The sequence below is a fragment of the Salvelinus fontinalis genome, chromosome 9, assembly GCF_029448725.1.
Source record: "Salvelinus fontinalis isolate EN_2023a chromosome 9, ASM2944872v1, whole genome shotgun sequence".
Taxonomy (NCBI): domain Eukaryota; kingdom Metazoa; phylum Chordata; class Actinopteri; order Salmoniformes; family Salmonidae; genus Salvelinus; species Salvelinus fontinalis.
Genome location: NC_074673.1, coordinates 4465997 through 4488766, shown reverse-complemented (window position 1 = coordinate 4488766; position 22770 = coordinate 4465997). Strand labels below are relative to the sequence as shown.

General features: G+C 43.5%; 1 protein-coding gene across 1 annotated transcript; it reads left to right on the top strand.

The window, feature by feature from the left end:
- The first annotated feature begins 719 nt into the window (after window positions 1–719).
- On the top strand, window positions 720–21014 carry si:dkey-29p10.4 (tripartite motif-containing protein 16). The gene is made up of 11 exons (XM_055933111.1): window positions 720–1185; window positions 1919–2882; window positions 3118–3253; window positions 3481–3576; window positions 11895–11996; window positions 13774–13920; window positions 14098–14120; window positions 16860–17005; window positions 17981–18195; window positions 19304–19426; window positions 19598–21014. The coding sequence occupies exons 1-11, from the start codon at window positions 915–917 to the stop codon at window positions 19820–19822; spliced, it is 2448 nt and encodes an 815-aa protein (XP_055789086.1). The 5' UTR covers window positions 720–914; the 3' UTR covers window positions 19823–21014.
- The last annotated feature ends 1756 nt before the right edge of the window (window positions 21015–22770 follow it).

Sequence of the window (22770 nt, the reverse complement as noted above, 5' to 3'; positions counted from 1 at the left end):
CCTGCTATTGGACAGACACTTCAAAACACGACCTGCTATAGGACAGACACTTCAAAACACGACCTGCTTTAGGACAGACACTTCAAAACACGGCCTGCTATTGGACAGACACTTCAAAACACGGCCTGCTATTGGACAAACACTTCAAAACGCGGCCTGCTATAGGACAGACACTTCAAAACACGACCTGCTATAGGACAGACACTTCAAAACACGGCCTGCTATAGGACAGACTTCAAAACACGGCCTGCTATAGGACAGACACTTCAAAACACGGCCTGCTATTGGACAGACACTTCAAAACGCGGCCTGCTATTGGACAGACACTTCAAAACGTGACCTGCTGTTTCTGAATGTACCCTAACCCTAACTGAGCTCCAAAAGCCCAGGCCACCTTGGAGAATTTAAACTATGAATGAAACCCAGAACACGTATTGGTTATTGTTTAGTAAACCAGATGAAGAAATCATTTAAAGGTTCGAGTATACCTATGTTCAGAGATTAACTTCCACGATCTATGTTACAAGCCGTTCAAAATGTGTTTCATGTGATGTCAAAAATGGTGAGAGAGGCCAGTATGCTTTTAACCCCTTGGGTACCTTACAATCATAGCAATCCAGAAACTGCCGGGTAGGGCAACAAGTACGCATTCGTTTTCCTCATGTATTTGTTTTCTTCAAATGATGACACTAGTCCAGGCCACTGCGTAGTTTGATCTGTAGACCTAACGAGCTACATGTATTTGGGTCAGAGAAGATATTGTTTTCCTGTACCTTTAAGAGTGGGAGGACTACACTGGGTACGTATTTCAAACACTTGGCTCCTCCTAATTTTACGGGTTTCGTTTCCTGGCGGTCTAGTCTGTCGTGTTGTTGACAAAAAAAACTAACAAATATCGTTTTTTACTGGACAAAATGGGTCAGTCGTTTCCGACCCCGGACTGCGAGCCCTCGGTGTGTACTTTGTGCCATCGTGTATGTCGGTCTCCGACCGCGCTGGGATGCAAACATATTTTCTGCTACTGCTGTATACAGGAGTTATGGAGTGGTTCGCCCACCGGTCCATACTACTGCCCCGAGTGCAAGGAGGAGTACAAGACTTTACCGTTTGGGTTTAAGAGAGACACTACCGCAAGTCCGTGGCGAGATGAAGCGCCTGCACATACACGCACCACCGCACCAACAGGTAACTTCCCAAATTCACCAGACAGTTCTGCCCATGCGAAATTAGGCTGGGGACAAGGATACAGGGGGTTTATTCATTACGCCGATTCTGTTCGCAAAACGTTTCGCCTGTTACAAAACGTTTTGCAACACAAACCGTTTACTTCAAACGGAAAACATTTAGCAACGAAAACGAGAATTTCAATTGGACAAATTCTGATAGTTTGCTCTGTTTGGGTCTTAAACGGTAAACGGCTCCCGTTCCAAGACGTAATAAATACACCCCAGGTTGGCTGGCTAGTCTTGGGAACGAACATTTCCAAATGTAGGCTACTGCTGGGAAAGATGTACATGTGTAATGGTACTAGGCCTACAGTAAAACTATAACACATCGTTAACACATTGTTTTAATATGGTGCTGATGACTTGGCTATGAGAGAAACATTAACAACAGAATTAGGCTATGTTGACTGACGCACAGGTCAAAGTCTACTGAAGTCCATTGACTTGCATTAGAATAGAATAAGGTCAATTGATTATATCATAAAATAATATGATATTTCCCATCATTTTTTAACTCTGCATTGTTGGGAAGGGCTTGTAAGCAAGCATTTCGCTTAAAGTTTACACCCGTTGTATTCTGTTCCGTGACAAATACAATTTGATTTAGCTAGGTTTGTGTCCTTTTGATGTCTCCTAAAATAGGCCTAATCACTACTAATGTATTTGTGTTATGTATGTCTTCTTGGGTATAGAAGGCAGAGCCAATGAAGAGGATGTCATTGAGATCAATCCGGTGGGCTGGACCCTTGGGAAGAGAGCCTCCATCTCTCTATCCAAGCGTCTGTTGGGGAAGAGACCAGCCAGTTCTCCTGTCCCAGGAGGCCATCTTCACGACAACAAGAGACAAGCCACTGGCAGCTCCTCTTCCTCCCACTCCAGGGGACAGTCTGGTGACCGTAAGAGACCCGCCGCTTCCTCTTCCTCCTCTTCAGCCAATCAGAACACGTCGTCTGACGTCGAGTTGTCCAGTGAGGAGGAGGTGCCAGCAGCACCATTTTCCTCAGCAATCAAACCGTCGAGTACTGCGTCCGTCGCTGCCAGAGGTCCGGACCTGACACGTGATAGGTCTAGGTCCCGTAGGAGAGACCCACCCATTGAGCTGGACGAACCCCCTGCTGCAACAGAACCTCTTACAAGAGAACCCCTGAATGACCCTAGAAAATCACCTGAAGCAGCAGCCGGTAACGTGAACGACACATCGCCAAGAAGAATCACCACCGTTGAACTGGACCCACCGCCACCCCCTGCAAGAGATCCGCACACACCCGCCAAGAATCCTGCTGAAACGCCCCAAACAACCCACTTACGTTTAGTCACCCCTACGAAGGAGAAGCCTGTTGAAGCCGAGAGGGAGCCTCTTCCAGAGATCTCCAACAGATCCCCTGGTCTAATCGGCACCTCCACCTCTCCTACCCGTGCTGCCAACAAACTGTCCCCTGGACGTACCAACCTGTCCCCCAGCCTGGCTCGCCAAACCTCTAGGGAGACCTTCCTACCCTGCCACTACTGCCCCAGCCGGGGATCTCTCCCTGCGGTGAAGACCTGCCTGGTGTGTGGAGCCTCCATGTGCTCCGACCACCTCCGGCCCCACCTGGAGTCCCCCGTCTTCCAGAGCCACACCCTGGTTCCGCCCGTGGAGGACACCTCACCCTGGAGGTAAGGTTTCACTCTTATTTGGGGAGAATCTCAATTTAATTTCCATTTTCTGAGCTGCACAAAGTCAAATTCCTAACACCTTTGGACGATATTTGCAGTAAAGTCTTGAATTCTTTTAAAATAATTTTGCGTTTCAACATTTCATTTTAAAGTTGACGATTTGTTTATTTAATTTATTATTTGACAAATCATTAAACAGCTGGCTAAAAGTACAAAACTTACATTTTGTCATCAGGTGCCAGGAACACCAGGAGAGGAACCAAATCTACTGCCGTCAGTGTAGCGTGTGTGTGTGTACCGTGTGTACCGTGATCGGGTCGCACCGGGACCACGCTTGCATCAGCATCAGAGAGGCCGAGAGGGAGCTGAGGGTGAGTAACAGAGGAGGGGGATTACCTGACTGTTTACCAAACACACAACAACAACAACCTGATCACATCCCAGTTGTATCAGCCATAGTATTAATGTTGTCTAAGTAACGTCGGTGGTAAATCACCGTATCACACGTGTTATAGTATAAATACATGTTTCAGAGAACTAAAGCATGTTTTCTATTGATGGCAGGATGTTGTCACTATGTTTTTTTTTGTCTTGGCAGGGGAACCTGAAAGAGGAGACGGAGAAGATGCAGGAAACCGAACAGTCTTTAATCAGCAGAGTGACTGAGATGACAGAGAAGAAACAGAGATTCCAGGTAAAAGCAGACAGGACCTCAGTTGGACCAGGTATTTTTTAGGTCTGACCTGACGCAAAAGCCTAATGTACACACCCTGTATCCCTCTAAATCAAATCAAATGTTATTTGTCACATGCGCCGAATACAACAGGTGTAGTAGACCTTACAGTGAAATGCTGAATACAACAGGTGTAGTAGACCTTACAGTGAAATGCTGAATACAACAGGTGTAGTAGACCTCACAGTGAAATGCTGAATACAACAGGTGTAGTAGACCTTACAGTGAAATGCTGAATACAACAGGTGTAGTAGACCTTACAGTGAAATGCTGAATACAAGAGGTGCAGTAGACCTTACAGTGAAATGCTGAATACAACAGGTGTAGTAGACCTCACAGTGAAATGCTGAATACAGCAGGTGTAGTAGACCTCACAGTGAAATGCTGAATACAACAGGTGTAGTAGACCTCACAGTGAAATGCTGAATACAACAGGTGTAGTAGACCTCACAGTGAAATGCTGAATACAACAGGTGTAGTAGACCTGACAGTGAAATGCTGAATACAACAGGTGTAGTAGACCTGACAGTGAAATGCTGAATACAACAGGTGTAGTAGACCTGACAGTGAAATGCTGAATACAACAGGTGTAGTAGACCTGACAGTGAAATGCTGAATACAACAGGTGTAGGAGACCTGACAGTGAAATGCTGAATACAACAGGTGTAGTAGACCTTACAGTGAAATGCCGAATACAACAGGTGTAGTAGACCTTACAGTGAAATGCCGAATACAACAGGTGTAGTAGACCTTACAGTGAAATGCCGAATACAACAGGTGTAGTAGATCTCACAGTGAAATGCTGAATACAACAGGTGTAGTAGACCTTACAGTGAAATGCTGAATACAACAGGTGTAGTAGACCTGACAGTGAAATGCTGAATACAACAGGTGTAGTAGACCTTACAGTGAAATGCTGAATACAACAGGTGTAGTAGATCTCACAGTGAAATGCTGAATACAACAGGTGTAGTAGACCTTAAAGTGAAATGCTGAATACAACAGGTGTAGTAGACCTTACAGTGAAATGCCGAATACAAAGGTGTAGTAGACCTTACAGTGAAATGCCGAATACAACAGGTGTAGTAGATCTCACAGTGAAATGCTGAATACAACAGGTGTAGTAGACCTTACAGTGAAATGCTGAATACAATAGGTGTAGTAGACCTCACAGTGAAATGCTGAATACAACAGGTGTAGTAGACCTTACAGTGAAATGATGACTTACAACAGGTGTAGTAGACCTTACAGTGAAATGCTGAATACAACAGGTGTAGTAGACCTTACAGTGAAATGCTGAATACAACAGGTGTAGGAGACCTGACAGTGAAATGCTGAATACAACAGGTGTAGTAGACCTTACAGTGAAATGCTGAATACAACAGGTGTAGTAGACCTTACAGTGAAATGCTGACTACAACAGGTGTAGTAGACCTTACAGTGAAATGCTGAATACAACAGGTGTAGTAGACCTTACAGTGAAATGCTGAATACAACAGGTGTAGTAGACCTTACAGTGAAATGCTGAATACAACAGGTGTAGTAGACCTTACAGTGAAATGCTGAATACAACAGGTGTAGTAGACCTTACAGTGAAATGCTGAATACAACAGGTGTAGTAGACCTTACAGTGAAATGCTGAATACAAGAGGTGCAGTAGACCTTACAGTGAAATGCTGAATACAACAGGTGTAGTAGACCTCACAGTGAAATGCTGAATACAACAGGTGTAGTAGACCTTACAGTGAAATGCTGAATACAACAGGTGTAGTAGACCTGACAGTGAAATGCTGAATACAACAGGTGTAGTAGACCTTACAGTGAAATGCTGAATACAACAGGTGTAGTAGACCTCACAGTGAAATGCTGAATACAACAGGTGTAGTAGACCTTAAAGTGAAATGCTGAATACAACAGGTGTAGTAGACCTGACAGTGAAATGCTGAATACAACAGGTGTAGTAGACCTCACAGTGAAATGCTGAATACAACAGGTGTAGTAGATCTCACAGTGAAATGCTGAATACAACAGGTGTAGTAGACCTCACAGTGAAATGCTGAATACAACAGGTGTAGTAGACCTCACAGTGAAATGCTGAATACAACAGGTGTAGTAGACCTGACAGTGAAATGCTGAATACAACAGGTGTAGTAGACCTGACAGTGAAATGCTGAATACAACAGGTGTAGTAGACCTGACAGTGAAATGCTGAATACAACAGGTGTAGTAGACCTGACAGTGAAATGCTGAATACAACAGGTGTAGGAGACCTGACAGTGAAATGCTGAATACAACAGGTGTAGTAGACCTTACAGTGAAATGCCGAATACAACAGGTGTAGTAGACCTTACAGTGAAATGCCGAATACAACAGGTGTAGTAGACCTTACAGTGAAATGCCGAATACAACAGGTGTAGTAGACCTTACAGTGAAATGCCGAATACAACAGGTGTAGTAGACCTTACAGTGAAATGCCGAATACAACAGGTGTAGTAGATCTCACAGTGAAATGCTGAATACAACAGGTGTAGTAGACCTTACAGTGAAATGCTGAATACAACAGGTGTAGTAGACCTGACAGTGAAATGCTGAATACAACAGGTGTAGTAGACCTGACAGTGAAATGCTGAATACAACAGGTGTAGTAGACCTCACAGTGAAATGCTGAATACAACAGGTGTAGTAGACCTTCCAGTGAAATGCTGAATACAACAGGTGTAGTAGACCTTACAGTGAAATGCTGAATACAACAGGTGTAGTAGATCTCACAGTGAAATGCTGAATACAACAGGTGTAGTAGACCTTAAAGTGAAATGCTGAATACAACAGGTGTAGTAGACCTTAAAGTGAAATGCTGAATACAACAGGTGTAGTAGACCTCACAGTGAAATGCTGAATACAACAGGTGTAGACCTTACAGTGAAATGCTGAATACAACAGGTGTAGTAGACCTGACAGTGAAATGCTGAATACAACAGGTGTAGGAGACCTGACAGTGAAATGCTGAATACAACAGGTGTAGTAGACCTTACAGTGAAATGCCGAATACAACAGGTGTAGTAGATCTCACAGTAAAATGCTGAATACAACAGGTGTAGTAGACCTTACAGTGAAATGCTGAATACAACAGGTGTAGTAGACCTCACAGTGAAATGCTGAATACAACAGGTGTAGTAGACCTTACAGTGAAATGATGACTTACAACAGGTGTAGTAGACCTTACAGTGAAATGCTGAATACAACAGGTGTAGTAGACCTTACAGTGAAATGCTGAATACAACAGGTGTAGGAGACCTGACAGTGAAATGCTGAATACAACAGGTGTAGTAGACCTGACAGTGAAATGCTGAATACAACAGGTGTAGTAGACCTCACAGTGAAATGCTGAATACAACAGGTGTAGTAGACCTTACAGTGAAATGCTGAATACAACAGGTGTAGTAGACCTTACAGTGAAATGCTGAATACAACAGGTGTAGTAGACCTTACAGTGAAATGCTGAATACAACAGGTGTAGTAGACCTTACAGTGAAATGCTGAATACAAGAGGTGCAGTAGACCTTACAGTGAAATGCTGAATACAACAGGTGTAGTAGACCTCACAGTGAAATGCTGAATACAACAGGTGTAGTAGACCTCACAGTGAAATGCTGAATACAACAGGTGTAGTAGACCTTACAGTGAAATGCTGAATACAACAGGTGTAGGAGACCTGCCAGTGAAATGCTGAATACAACAGGTGTAGTAGACCTTACAGTGAAATGCTGAATACAACAGGTGTAGTAGACCTGACAGTGAAATGCTGAATACAACAGGTGTAGTAGACCTTACAGTGAAATGCCGAATACAACAGGTGTAGTAGACCTTACAGTGAAATGCTGAATACAACAGGTGTAGTAGACCTTACAGTGAAATGCTGAATACAACAGGTGTAGTAGACCTCACAGTGAAATGCTGAATACAACAGGTGTAGTAGACCTGACAGTGAAATGCTGAATACAACAGGTGTAGTAGACCTTACAGTGAAATGCTGAATACAACAGGTGTAGGAGACCTGACAGTGAAATGCTGAATACAACAGGTGTAGTAGACCTTACAGTGAAATGCCGAATACAACAGGTGTAGTAGACCTTACAGTGAAATGCCGAATACAACAGGTGTAGTAGACCTTACAGTGAAATGCCGAATACAACAGGTGTAGTAGATCTCACAGTGAAATGCTGAATACAACAGGTGTAGTAGACCTTACAGTGAAATGCTGAATACAACAGGTGTAGTAGACCTGACAGTGAAATGCTGAATACAACAGGTGTAGTAGACCTTACAGTGAAATGCTGAATACAACAGGTGTAGTAGATCTCACAGTGAAATGCTGAATACAACAGGTGTAGTAGACCTTAAAGTGAAATGCTGAATACAACAGGTGTAGTAGACCTTACAGTGAAATGCCGAATACAAAGGTGTAGTAGACCTTACAGTGAAATGCCGAATACAACAGGTGTAGTAGATCTCACAGTGAAATGCTGAATACAACAGGTGTAGTAGACCTTACAGTGAAATGCTGAATACAATAGGTGTAGTAGACCTCACAGTGAAATGCTGAATACAACAGGTGTAGTAGACCTTACAGTGAAATGATGACTTACAACAGGTGTAGTAGACCTTACAGTGAAATGCTGAATACAACAGGTGTAGTAGACCTTACAGTGAAATGCTGAATACAACAGGTGTAGGAGACCTGACAGTGAAATGCTGAATACAACAGGTGTAGTAGACCTTACAGTGAAATGCTGAATACAACAGGTGTAGTAGACCTTACAGTGAAATGCTGACTACAACAGGTGTAGTAGACCTTACAGTGAAATGCTGAATACAACAGGTGTAGTAGACCTTACAGTGAAATGCTGAATACAACAGGTGTAGTAGACCTTACAGTGAAATGCTGAATACAACAGGTGTAGTAGACCTTACAGTGAAATGCTGAATACAACAGGTGTAGTAGACCTTACAGTGAAATGCTGAATACAACAGGTGTAGTAGACCTTACAGTGAAATGCTGAATACAAGAGGTGCAGTAGACCTTACAGTGAAATGCTGAATACAACAGGTGTAGTAGACCTCACAGTGAAATGCTGAATACAACAGGTGTAGTAGACCTTACAGTGAAATGCTGAATACAACAGGTGTAGTAGACCTGACAGTGAAATGCTGAATACAACAGGTGTAGTAGACCTTACAGTGAAATGCTGAATACAACAGGTGTAGTAGACCTCACAGTGAAATGCTGAATACAACAGGTGTAGTAGACCTTAAAGTGAAATGCTGAATACAACAGGTGTAGTAGACCTGACAGTGAAATGCTGAATACAACAGGTGTAGTAGACCTCACAGTGAAATGCTGAATACAACAGGTGTAGTAGATCTCACAGTGAAATGCTGAATACAACAGGTGTAGTAGACCTCACAGTGAAATGCTGAATACAACAGGTGTAGTAGACCTCACAGTGAAATGCTGAATACAACAGGTGTAGTAGACCTGACAGTGAAATGCTGAATACAACAGGTGTAGTAGACCTGACAGTGAAATGCTGAATACAACAGGTGTAGTAGACCTGACAGTGAAATGCTGAATACAACAGGTGTAGTAGACCTGACAGTGAAATGCTGAATACAACAGGTGTAGGAGACCTGACAGTGAAATGCTGAATACAACAGGTGTAGTAGACCTTACAGTGAAATGCCGAATACAACAGGTGTAGTAGACCTTACAGTGAAATGCCGAATACAACAGGTGTAGTAGACCTTACAGTGAAATGCCGAATACAACAGGTGTAGTAGACCTTACAGTGAAATGCCGAATACAACAGGTGTAGTAGACCTTACAGTGAAATGCCGAATACAACAGGTGTAGTAGATCTCACAGTGAAATGCTGAATACAACAGGTGTAGTAGACCTTACAGTGAAATGCTGAATACAACAGGTGTAGTAGACCTGACAGTGAAATGCTGAATACAACAGGTGTAGTAGACCTGACAGTGAAATGCTGAATACAACAGGTGTAGTAGACCTCACAGTGAAATGCTGAATACAACAGGTGTAGTAGACCTTCCAGTGAAATGCTGAATACAACAGGTGTAGTAGACCTTACAGTGAAATGCTGAATACAACAGGTGTAGTAGATCTCACAGTGAAATGCTGAATACAACAGGTGTAGTAGACCTTAAAGTGAAATGCTGAATACAACAGGTGTAGTAGACCTTAAAGTGAAATGCTGAATACAACAGGTGTAGTAGACCTCACAGTGAAATGCTGAATACAACAGGTGTAGACCTTACAGTGAAATGCTGAATACAACAGGTGTAGTAGACCTGACAGTGAAATGCTGAATACAACAGGTGTAGGAGACCTGACAGTGAAATGCTGAATACAACAGGTGTAGTAGACCTTACAGTGAAATGCCGAATACAACAGGTGTAGTAGATCTCACAGTAAAATGCTGAATACAACAGGTGTAGTAGACCTTACAGTGAAATGCTGAATACAACAGGTGTAGTAGACCTCACAGTGAAATGCTGAATACAACAGGTGTAGTAGACCTTACAGTGAAATGATGACTTACAACAGGTGTAGTAGACCTTACAGTGAAATGCTGAATACAACAGGTGTAGTAGACCTTACAGTGAAATGCTGAATACAACAGGTGTAGGAGACCTGACAGTGAAATGCTGAATACAACAGGTGTAGTAGACCTGACAGTGAAATGCTGAATACAACAGGTGTAGTAGACCTCACAGTGAAATGCTGAATACAACAGGTGTAGTAGACCTTACAGTGAAATGCTGAATACAACAGGTGTAGTAGACCTTACAGTGAAATGCTGAATACAACAGGTGTAGTAGACCTTACAGTGAAATGCTGAATACAACAGGTGTAGTAGACCTTACAGTGAAATGCTGAATACAAGAGGTGCAGTAGACCTTACAGTGAAATGCTGAATACAACAGGTGTAGTAGACCTCACAGTGAAATGCTGAATACAACAGGTGTAGTAGACCTCACAGTGAAATGCTGAATACAACAGGTGTAGTAGACCTTACAGTGAAATGCTGAATACAACAGGTGTAGGAGACCTGCCAGTGAAATGCTGAATACAACAGGTGTAGTAGACCTTACAGTGAAATGCTGAATACAACAGGTGTAGTAGACCTGACAGTGAAATGCTGAATACAACAGGTGTAGTAGACCTTACAGTGAAATGCCGAATACAACAGGTGTAGTAGACCTTACAGTGAAATGCTGAATACAACAGGTGTAGTAGACCTTACAGTGAAATGCTGAATACAACAGGTGTAGTAGACCTCACAGTGAAATGCTGAATACAACAGGTGTAGTAGACCTGACAGTGAAATGCTGAATACAACAGGTGTAGTAGACCTTACAGTGAAATGCTGAATACAACAGGTGTAGGAGACCTGACAGTGAAATGCTGAATACAACAGGTGTAGTAGACCTTACAGTGAAATGCTGAATACAACAGGTGTAGTAGACCTCACAGTGAAATGCTGAATACAACAGGTGTAGTAGACCTTAAAGTGAAATGCTGAATACAACAGGTGTAGTAGACCTGACAGTGAAATGCTGAATACAACAGGTGTAGTAGACCTCACTGTGAAATGCTGAATACAACAGGTGTAGTAGACCTCACAGTGAACTGCTGAATACAACAGGTGTAGTAGACCTGACAGTGAAATGCTGAATACAACAGGTGTAGTAGACCTCACAGTGAAATGCTGAATACAACAGGTGTAGGACTTACAGTGAAATGCTGAATACAACAGGTGTAGTAGACCTTACAGTGAAATGATGACTTACAACAGGTGTAGTAGACCTTACAGAGAAATGCTGACTTACAAGCCCTTAAACAACAATGCAGTTTTAAGAAAGTATTAAGTAAAAAAAAAAAAAAAAAAAAAAGATAATAAAAGTAACAAATAATGTATCATTAGCAGTAAGAAAACAATAGCGAGGCTATATACAGAGGGCACCGGTACAGAGTCAACGTGTAGGGGACACCAGTTTCGAGGTAATATGTACATGTAGGTTGAGTTTTAAAGTGACTATGCATAGATAATAAACAGAGTAGCAGCAGCGTACGAGGGGTCCATGACGCTCCATGCGTTAGACAGACTACTACACTGGCTGTATCTGTACGTTTTTGGATACAACTATGTCTATTTACAGTCAACTATGTCAACCCTGATTCCTCCTCCTCTCCCCAGGTGTTGCTAGGTGATGCGCGTGCGGGGGTGCTGCAGCAGTACGAGACAATGCGTGAGGCCCTGCAGCAGGAGGAGGCCACGGCCCTGCTGTGTGTGACTCGGGTAAATAAGGAAGAGAACCGGCTCAACTCGAGCCTAAAAATAAAAATAAACTACGAAAGTCAACTGAGGTGGGCTGTAACCTGCAATGCATGTATTCTAGTAGGATACTGGTGCCTTAAAGCTGAAAACGAGAGCAACAAAGCCTTAATTACGACTGCATTATAAAAGTAGGGGGGGGAATCAGGTGTGTCGGTGCAGGGCTGGAACAAAAAATATGGGCTGTACTTTAAGGAGTAACACTGTTGTCGCTCTGACTGGCTCAACAATAGTAGGTGATTGAAGCTTGGTGTTAAATTCAGATCTCCCTTTACCTTCACATCTCAGCCAATATGACACCAATGTCCGTGACGACTGGAAATCGTCCTGATTGGAGGTACACAACACACTCCCTGCCTCTCGTCATGAGGTGGATGTTACCTAGAACCACATACTGGATTTTTTTCACAAGGTCGTTAGCATTAGGCAAAAAAGACAATGTCTTGCCCTGACCTAGCTCAATATCTCGGTGTCCATAAAGTGACCATCGATTTGCCACCTTTCGGACTGAATAAGCTTGTATTGGCAACAGTTTGATTAAATGTATAATTTATCGCTCGCACGTGCTCATTTCTGTCCATTTAAGAACTGAAGATGTGCTAGCTATTTGTAGCATTTCAGACAATGCTAACATGATTTTTTTTGTTGTTGCCAAAGCTCAGTTCTAACACTGGGTCTCAACTCAGTTGCTCGGCAACAACACAGCTAATACTAAATGACAAAAAGTATATGGACACCTGCTCGTCGAACATCTCATTCCACAATCATGGGAATTAATATGGAGTTGGTCCCCCCCTTTGCTGCTATAACAGCCCTTCTGAGAAGGCTTTCCATTAGATGTTGGAACATTGCTGCGGGGACCGATGTTGGGCGATTTAGGCCTGGCTTGCAGTCGGCGCTCCAATTAATCCCAAAGGTGTTCGATGGGGTTGAGGTCAGGGCTCTGTGCAGGCCAGTCAAGTTCTTCCACGCCGAACTCGACAAACCATTTCTATATGGACCTCGCTTTGTGCGCGGGGGACATTGTCATGATGAAACAGGAAAAGGCCTTCCCCAAACTCCAAATGGCTAGCTAAACATTAAATGTAAACAGAGCCTCAGTTGTACACTGACTGCAGATGCATGCTTGGTAGCATCAGAAAGAAACTCTGCAGTTTCTAACATCCGTAACACATTCCAGTACGCTGCTTCTCCTGTCTTCTTGACATTTTAATCCAGATGCGTGCTGATTTTATCAGTGCCAAACGAAACAACTCTGCCAGGCGTTGGATATTTGTCAACAACTCTGCTATGCATGGCCATTCCAGTGGCACGGCTTTAAGGGTGGGGGGGGGGGGGGGATTCACGGCTTTGGCTTTTCATGTGAATGTATAATGCACATTTTAACAGAATCTACTTTCAGTGTAAAAACCATGACAATTTAAAATACATTTTAAGTGAGAAGTAAGCATTGGTCTGAAGAAAAGAAAGGAAATTCACACGAGCACTAAGATGCCTACTCCACCCATGCTCTAGTAAGGTTTTTCCAGTACAGCTTTGACAGTAGCTATGTTGGTCTATTGTACTTCTAACAATGTGTATGCAGGTTGCTTAGGATTCAAAACCTTCTCAAACTGCATTGTGGTGCTCATGGGAATGAGCTCCGACCAATGCCTACTTCTTACTTAAAACGTAGTTTAATTGTTTTTTTGTTTTTTTTTACAGTAGTGAGTGTTTTTATTATGTGTGTGTGTGTACCCAGGAGGAGAGCAGGGCGGTGGGGGGACTGGAGGAACAGCTGACACAGCTGCAGGAAACCCTCTCCTCCCTCCAACGGGGTCTTCGTACTCTGGAAGGGCTGGCTGACACCCGGGGGGCCGCACGCGTACAGGAACAGTCCTTCATCATGGTACATCCTCTTACTTCCTGTAGGAACATAGGGAACACACTAAAGGGGTACTACTATAAGGAAAGTGTTTGTGTACACACCGCACTTAAATACATGTAACAGTGGCTTGTCTCTCGTTGTCGTGACGATGGTCACCTGGAACCCATGTTTTCCTATCTTTTGTTTTGTTCTTGACAGGAGTACAGTAAGATAACCAAAAGGTAAGCAACTATTATAAATGACGATAGGCTAATTCTCATATAGTCTCTAAGAAAGAAACAAAGTTTAGAAAAGTGACATTTTAAGAAAGAACTAAAGCTTCTGAAATAGCGAGAAAAGTCAAGTCCTACCAAGTCAGCGGAACGGAGTCAGTATGTTAAGTAGAAAACCGTGTCTAAACTCTCTTATATAAGTATAGAATCATTTTATAAATTATTCACTACCACTATTCCCCAACATCCTCCTACAGATTTATTGCCTTGGTGAAAATATGTATGCTACGTTTTTCTGTAGGTCAGCCTGAATTCACTGTCGTAGCATTGTGACGTGTACGGATGCTGTAGTTAGCATTGTGACGTGTACGGATGCTGTAGTTAGCGTTGTGACGTGTACGGGTGCTGTAGTTAGCATTGTGACGTGTACGGATGCTGTAGTTAGCGTTGTGACGTGTACGGATGCTGTAGTTAGCGTTGTGACGTGTACGGATGCTGTAGTTAGCGTTGTGACGTGTACGGATGCTGTAGTTAGCGTTGTGACGTGTACAGATGCTGTAGTTAGCGTTGTGACGTGTACGGATGCTGTAGTTAGCATTGTGACGTGTACAGATGCTGTAGTTAGCATTGTGACGTGTACAGATGCTGTAGTTAGCGTTGTGACGTGTACGGGTGCTGTAGTTAGCGTTGTGACGTGTACGGATGCTGTAGTTAGCGTTGTGACGTGTACGGATGCTGTAGTTAGCGTTGTGACGTGTTAGGATGCTGTAGTTAGCGTTGTGACGTGTACGGATGCTGTAGTTAGCGTTGTGACGTGTACGGATGCTGTAGTTAGCGTTGTGACGTGTACAGATGCTGTAGTTAGCATTGTGACGTGTACAGATGCTGTAGTTAGCGTTGTGACGTGTACGGATGCTGTAGTTAGCGTTGTGACGTGTACGGAGGCTGTAGTTAGCGTTGTGACGTGTACGGATGCTGTAGTTAGCGTTGTGACGTGTACGGATGCTGTAGTTAGCGTTGTGACGTGTACGGAGGCTGTAGTTAGCATTGTGACGTGTACGGAGGCTGTAGTTAGCATTGTGACGTGTACGGATGCTGTAGTTAGCGTTGTGACGTGTACGGATGCTGTAGTTAGCGTTGTGACGTGTACGGGTGCTATAGTTAGCGTTGTGACGTGTACGGAGGCTGTAGTTAGCGTTGTGACGTGTACGGATGCTGTAGTTAGCATTGTGACGTGTACGGGTGCTGTAGTTAGCGTTGTGACGTGTACGGAGGCTGTAGTTAGCGTTGTGACGTGTACGGATGCTGTAGTTAGCATTGTGACGTGTACGGATGCTGTAGTTAGCGTTGTGACGTGTACGGATGCTGTAGTTAGCGTTGTGACGTGTACGGATGCTGTAGTTAGCGTTGTGACGTGTACGGATGCTGTAGTTAGCGTTGTGACGTGTACGGATGCTGTAGTTAGCGTTGTGACGTGTACGGATGCTGTAGTTAGCATTGTGACGTGTACGGATGCTGTAGTTAGCGTTGTGACGTGTACGGATGCTGTAGTTAGCGTTGTGACGTGTACGGACGCTGTAGTTAGCGTTGTGACGTGTACGGACGCTGTAGTTATTAGCATTGTGACGTGTACGGATGCTGTAGTTAGCATTGTGACGTGTGCGGATGCTGTAGTTAGCGTTGTGACGTGTACGGATGCTGTAGTTAGCATTGTGACGTGTACGGATGCTGTAGTTAGCGTTGTGACGTGTACGGATGCTGTAGTTAGCGTTGTGACGTGTACGGATGCTGTAGTTAGCATTGTGACGTGTACGGACGCTGTAGTTAGCGTTGTGACGTGTACGGACGCTGTAGTTAGCGTTGTGACGTGTACGGATGCTGTAGTTAGCGTTGTGACGTGTACGGATGCTGTAGTTAGCGTTGTGACGTGTACGGATGCTGTAGTTAGCATTGTGACGTGTACGGATGCTGTAGTTAGCATTGTGACGTGTACGGATGCTGTAGTTAGCGTTGTGACGTGTACGGATGCTGTAGTTAGCGTTGTGACGTGTACGGATGCTGTAGTTAGCATTGTGACGTGTACGGATGCTGTAGTTAGCGTTGTGACGTGTACGGATGCTGTAGTTAGCATTGTGACGTGTACGGACGCTGTAGTTAGCGTTGTGACGTGTACGGATGCTGTAGTTAGCGTTGTGACGTGTACGGATGCTGTAGTTAGCGTTGTGACGTGTACGGATGCTGTAGTTAGCGTTGTGACGTGTACGGATGCTGTCGTAGCATTGTGACGTGTACGGATGCTGTAGTTAGCGTTGTGACGTGTACGGATGCTGTAGTTAGCGTTGTGACGTGTACGGATGCTGTAGTTATTAGCATTGTGACGTGTACGGATGCTGTAGTTAGCGTTGTGACGTGTACGGATGCTGTAGTTAGCGTTGTGACGTGTTAGGATGCTGTAGTTAGCGTTGTGACGTGTACGGATGCTGTAGTTAGCGTTGTGACGTGTACGGAGGCTGTAGTTAGCATTGTGACGTGTACGGATGCTGTAGTTAGCGTTGTGACGTGTACGGATGCTGTAGTTAGCGTTGTGACGTGTTAGGATGCTGTAGTTAGCGTTGTGACGTGTACGAATGCGGTAATTAGTTTCCGGTATATTTACAGAATTAAAAATAGTTGTATTATGGTTTGTTAGTAATAGTAGTACAGCCTGTATTGAGAGTAAACCTCATATCCTGTCTCCTCCCCCTCCAGTGTGTCTGAGAGCTGTTCTGTGGAGGAGATGGAGGTTCCAGAGGAGGTGGACAGAGCCAGGCTGGGATGCCTACAGCAGTGGACTGAGAGGCGGCTGGTCTCAGTGGTCATCTCCCTGCCTGACCGGGACCCCTTCAGGCTGCTCTGTAAGTGAACCCCCCTCCCCCCATCTCATACAGTACCTACACCAAAGGTTCCCAAACGTTTTTTGGCTCGACCCATAAAATATGCGTCCCCAACATGTGAAAAAAGAGACGTAATCAACGGCCAATGTTTACTTTAAAAAAAATTGGGCTATGACCATCTATTACAATTCAGCCTGACAGAATCTGACAGTATTTCAATCGGAAGGAAGTGAAATGCATCAGAAAGCTATTGGCAAGTTCAGAAGATAAGGTAAAAAAATCATTTTTGCATGATTTTCTATGTAGAAAATAACATCGTTAATGATCTTTTCACCCGCCCCCTATTCTGATTTAGTTCCTGGTCTTGTCCACTCTGTTCTAACGAGTCCTTCGTGGCTTGTTCCCTGTAGAAGGACACTGAAGACACACGCGTGTTCGTGTTCGTTGTATCTGTCAGTGAAGGGGTCATAATATGTCGTAGCTTAAACCGTTCAAAAGATTGAGCTACATTTTGTAGGAAGAAAACAGAAACCGCTCTGTTGATTACAACCCCCATCTAGAGGCTATCAGAGGTGACTGACGTTCTATAAACCAAGCACGATTTTATTTCAGAGTTTCTCTCGCGATCCCATTTTAAAATCAGGCGACCCCTAGTTTGGGAAACGTTACCCTACGCCGTACCAGCTCCCTACTCAAAAGGAAGTGGATATTCAACCAAGGGTATTAAAATAGGTTAAGTTTACGATTAACATTAGGATTTAGGGTTAAGGCATGGGGTTAGTGAACCTCCATCCAGAACCATTCAAAATCTGCCTGTCTATATCAATTACAGCACCAGACTAGTTCTGTTAGACACAATGCCAATGACTATGGGTAGTTTTTGACTGACAGACCTCTTCTGCTCATGCCCCTCGTGTGTGTGTGTGTGTGTGTGTGTGTGTGTGTGTGTGTGTGTGTGTGTGTGTGTGTGTGTGTGTGTGTGTGTGTTCTGTGCAGATGGCGCCAGCCCCCGTCTGGACCCGGACACAGCCCACCCCAAGCTGCTCCTCTCTGAGGAGAACAGAAAGGTGTCTTACAGCGAGGTCCAGCAGGCCTACCCGGAGCATGGGGCTCGCTTTAGCTCCTTCCCCCAGGTCCTGGCCTCTAAACCCCTGGAGGGAGGCCGTGCGTACTGGGAGGTGGAGGTGGAAGAAGACGAGGGCAAATGGAAGGTAAGAGGTCAGAGGATGTACCGTTTAAGGTCAGAGGATGTACCGTTTAAGGTCAGAGGATGTACCGTTTAAGGTCAGAGGATGTACCGTTTAAGGTCAGAGAATGTACCGTTTAAGGTCAGAGGATGTAGCGTTTAAGGTCAGAGGATGTAGCGTTTAAGGTCAGAGGATGTAGCGTTTAAGGTCAGAGGATGTAGCGTTTAAGGTCAGAGGATGTAGCGTTTAAGGTCAGAGGATGTAGCGTTTAAGGTCAGAGGATGTAGCGTTTAAGGTCAGAGGATGTAGCGTTTAAGGTCAGAGGATGTAGCGTTTAAGGTCAGAGGATGTAGCGTTTAAGGTCAGAGGATGTAGCGTTTAAGCTCAGAGGATGTAGCGTTTAAGCTCAGAGGATGTAGCGTTTAAGCTCAGAGGATGTAGCGTTTAAGCTCAGAGGATGTACCGTTTAAGCTCAGAGGATGTACCGTTTAAGCTCAGAGGATGTACCGTTTAAGCTCAGAGGATGTACCGTTTAAGCTCAGAGGATGTACCGTTTAAGCTCAGAGGATGTACCGTTTTTAAGGTCAGAGGATGTACCGTTTTTAAGGTCAGAGGATGTACCGTTTTTAAGGTCAGAGGATGTACCGTTTTTAAGGTCAGAGGATGTACCGTTTTTAAGGTCAGAGGATGTACCGTTTAAGGTCAGAGAATGTACCGTTTAAGGTCAGAGGATGTATCGTTTAAGGTCAGAGGATGTACCGTTTAAGGTCAGAGGATGTACCGTTTAAGGTAAGAGGTCAGAGGGGTTATAGACAGGCAGATTACTGTTGGTTTCTTAGCATCTGCTAAATGGCACATTATTCTAATATGTTATAGAGGAGATTATAATTTATTATAATTTTATTAAGGTAAAACATCACATAGCATATAGCTAGTAACACATCAATAACATTTTCACATTCCTCATCCCTATTGCATTAACTAAGCCCTGTCAAGAGTACATCATTGATTTTCTATTTTTGGAAACCCTTTTATTGGCACTATTTAGTTAAATCAAATGCCCCCCCCAACAAAAAAGAAAAATGTCACTACCTAGTACAGCGTCGTCATAGTCCACTGCGCTTGTCTACAGGTGGGAGTCTGCGAGGGTCAGATCGGTCGTAAGGGTCAGAAAGACACCTGCCGTATCGGCTTCAACCCCTATTCTTGGTGCCTGCTGAGTGAGAAGGGGCAGATAGAAGCCCTGCACGACAAGGTATGTGGATGTGATCGCTGATGTGGACGCTTCCATACAATTACACATATAGAATTGAATCAGATCTCTGTGGTCGCTTCTATGTACAACACCAAGAGAAATTCCTAGGAATTTTTTTGTTTGTTGCTGCTGCATTGCAATACATTTTTCTCTCTCGTTCTGATTCTGAAGGTGGCTGTCCCTGTGGAGGTCGATGGGCTGGAGAGGGTAGGGGTGTTGCTGGATTTCGAGGAGGGGAGCCTGTCGTTCTATAAAGTGGCACAAGGGGGCGCTCTGATCTTGCTCCATTGTTTTAAACAGAAGTTCAGTGAACCATTGTATCCTGCACTAGCCGTGTCTAAAACACAGCTCAACATCCCTGATCTGTTCCAGCCAGCCACTGTTAAGTCAGAATAGTTACACGGGACACTTCAGTTCTCTATAAAATCTTAAAGGGGCAATCTGGGATTCAAATAGCAACAAGCGGTCAATCCGCCACTATTTTGTTTTGTAAACCGCCGATGAGTGGAGCTAAAGAATCGAATAGTTCCAGACAGGCTCAGTAGAATAGTGCACAGTGAGGAAGTTTTCTATAGATCATAAATAAAAATTTTGTGTAAGCAATAAAAAAAATAAAAAATTTATACATGTTAATCAAATAGAGGATTCCAAAGAGAAATCTCAATGTAGAGATAATCTTATATTATATGTATCATTGTTTTAAAATGTGATGTAACGAGAAGCATCAATAGACTGAGTGGACAAAACATTAAGAACACCTGCCCTTTCCATGACATAGACTGACCAGGTGAAAGCTATGATCCCTTATTGGTGTCACCTGTTAAATCCACTTAAATCGGTGTAGATGAAGGGGAGGAGACGGGTTAAAGAAGGGTTTTTAAGTCTTGAGACATGGATTGTGTATGTGTGTCATTCAGAGGGTGAATGGACAAGACAAAATAATTAAGTGCCTTTGAACGGGGTATGGTAGTAGGTGCCAGGCGCACCGGTTTGGGTCAAGAATTGTTTTGACCTGTCAATGTTTTTAATTTGCTGTTTTTGATTTTGTTATACTCTTGTGAATTCTATGGTTTTTACTCTGTCTGTAATTGTGTAATGACTTGATGCTGCCTATCTTAGCCACGACGCTCTTGAAAAATAGATTTTAAATCTCAATGAGCCCTTCCTGGTTAAATAAAGGTTAAATAAAAAATAATAAATAAATAAAAGAACTGCAACGCTGCTGGGTTTTTCATGCTTAACAGTTTCCCGTGTGTATCAAGAATGGTCCACTACCCAAAGGACATCCAGACAACTTGACACAACTGTGGGGAAGCACTGGAGTCAACATGGGCCAGCATCCATGTGGAACGCTTTCGACGCCTTGTAGAGTCCACGCCCTGACGAATTGAGTCTGTTCTGAGGGGAAAAGGTGGGGGGGTGGCAACTCCATATGAGGAAGGTGTTGTTAATGTTTTGTTTACTCCGTGTAGAGGTCTCTGTTCAGTATAATCTGCATTGTTTGGGGTTTTTAGGTTGGGTTTCTGTATGGCACTTTGTGACATCTGCTGATGTAAAAATGGCTTTATAAATAAATTTGATAAATTGACTTACCCTTCCATGTCTTTACCGGTTGTCTGGGACAGGGCTGTTGTTTGGATGTGCCAATTCATAGACAAGTTCTCTGTGTTTGAGGCGACTAAGACCATGAAACTGGTCCGCGAGTTTCTGGATTTGTTTATCAAGCTCAGACTCCGTGTCATCAGATACGACTTTGTGTTCCTCTGCTCCTCTAAATCACGGAGTCTCTTTCACACAGGTAAGTTTTTTTTCTCTCAATGTACCTCTTCAGTGACATTCAGTCTTTCATCCTGCTACTCTACTGGACCTCTTCTTCTCTCAATTCCTTGGCTGTTCTCTGTAAAGAACCTCAACAGAAGGCTAGACCCCTTGCTTGTTCTACGTTTGTTTATACGGGACAGGATGATGTCTGCTCCGTAACGATACACATGCACAAGTCTGCAGTTCGTGTACATGACATGTTTTTTTTTTTTAAATACTATGCATATTATTTATAAAACAGACTAAATGTAATCATTTGTATTGGGTATTTGATTTAATAGGACAATGCTTTAACCTTAACTCTGCGGTCCAACTCATTCCAAACCAACTCCGTTGGTTTGAGGTCAGGTGATTGTGGAGGCCAGGTCATCTGATGCATCACTCTCCTTTTTGGTCTTGGTCCCTTACACAGCCTGGAAGTGTGTTGGGTCACTGTCCTGTTGAAAAAAAAAAAACGATAGTCCCACTAAGCGCAAACCAGATGGGATGGCGTATCGAAATAAATTTGGCCTAACTAGAACCAGACGTTAGATGGTAACTAACTAGAACCAGACGTTAGAGAGTAACTAACTAGAACCAGACGTTAGAGACTAACTAACTAGAACCAGACGTTAGAGACTAACTAACTAGAACCAGACGTTAACTAGAACCAGACGTTAGAGAGTAACTAACTAGAACCAGACGTTAACTAGAACCAGACGTTAGAGAGTAACTAACCTGAACCAGACGTTAGAGAGTAACTAACTAGAACCAGACGTTAGATGGTAACTAACTAGAACCAGACGTTAACTAGAACCAGACGTTAGAGAGTAACTAACCTGAACCAGACGTTAGATGGTAACTAACTAGAACCAGACGTTAGATGGTAACTAACTAGAACCAGACGTTAGATGGTAACTAACTAGAACCAGACGTTAACTAGAACCAGACGTTAGATGGTAACTAACTAGAACCAGACGTTAACTAGAACCAGACGTTAGATGGTAACTAACTAGAACCAGACTTTAGATGGTAACTAACTAGAACCAGACGTTAGAGAGTAACTAACTAGAACCAAACGTTAACTAGAACCAGACGTTAGATGGTAACTAACTAGAACCAGACCTTAGAGTAACTAACTAGAACCAGACGTTAGAGTTCCATGTTAATCGTCCTATCCCGGTAGAGTTCCATGTTAATTGTCCTATCCCGGTAGAGTTCCATGTTAATTGTCCTATCCCGGTAGAGTTCCATGTTAATTGTCTTATCCCGGTAGAGTTCCATGTTAATTGTCCTATCCCGGTAGAGTTCCATGTTAATTGTCCTATCCCGGTAGAGTTCCATGTTAATTGTCCTATCCCGGTAGAGTTCCATGTTAATTGTCCTATCCCGGTAGAGTTCCATGTTAATTGTCCTATCCCGGTAGAGTTCCATGTTAATTGTCCTATCCCGGTAGAGTTCCATGTTAATTGTCCTATCCCGGTAGAGTTCCATGTTAATTGTCCTATCCCGGTAGAGTTCCATGTTAATTGTCCTATCCCGGT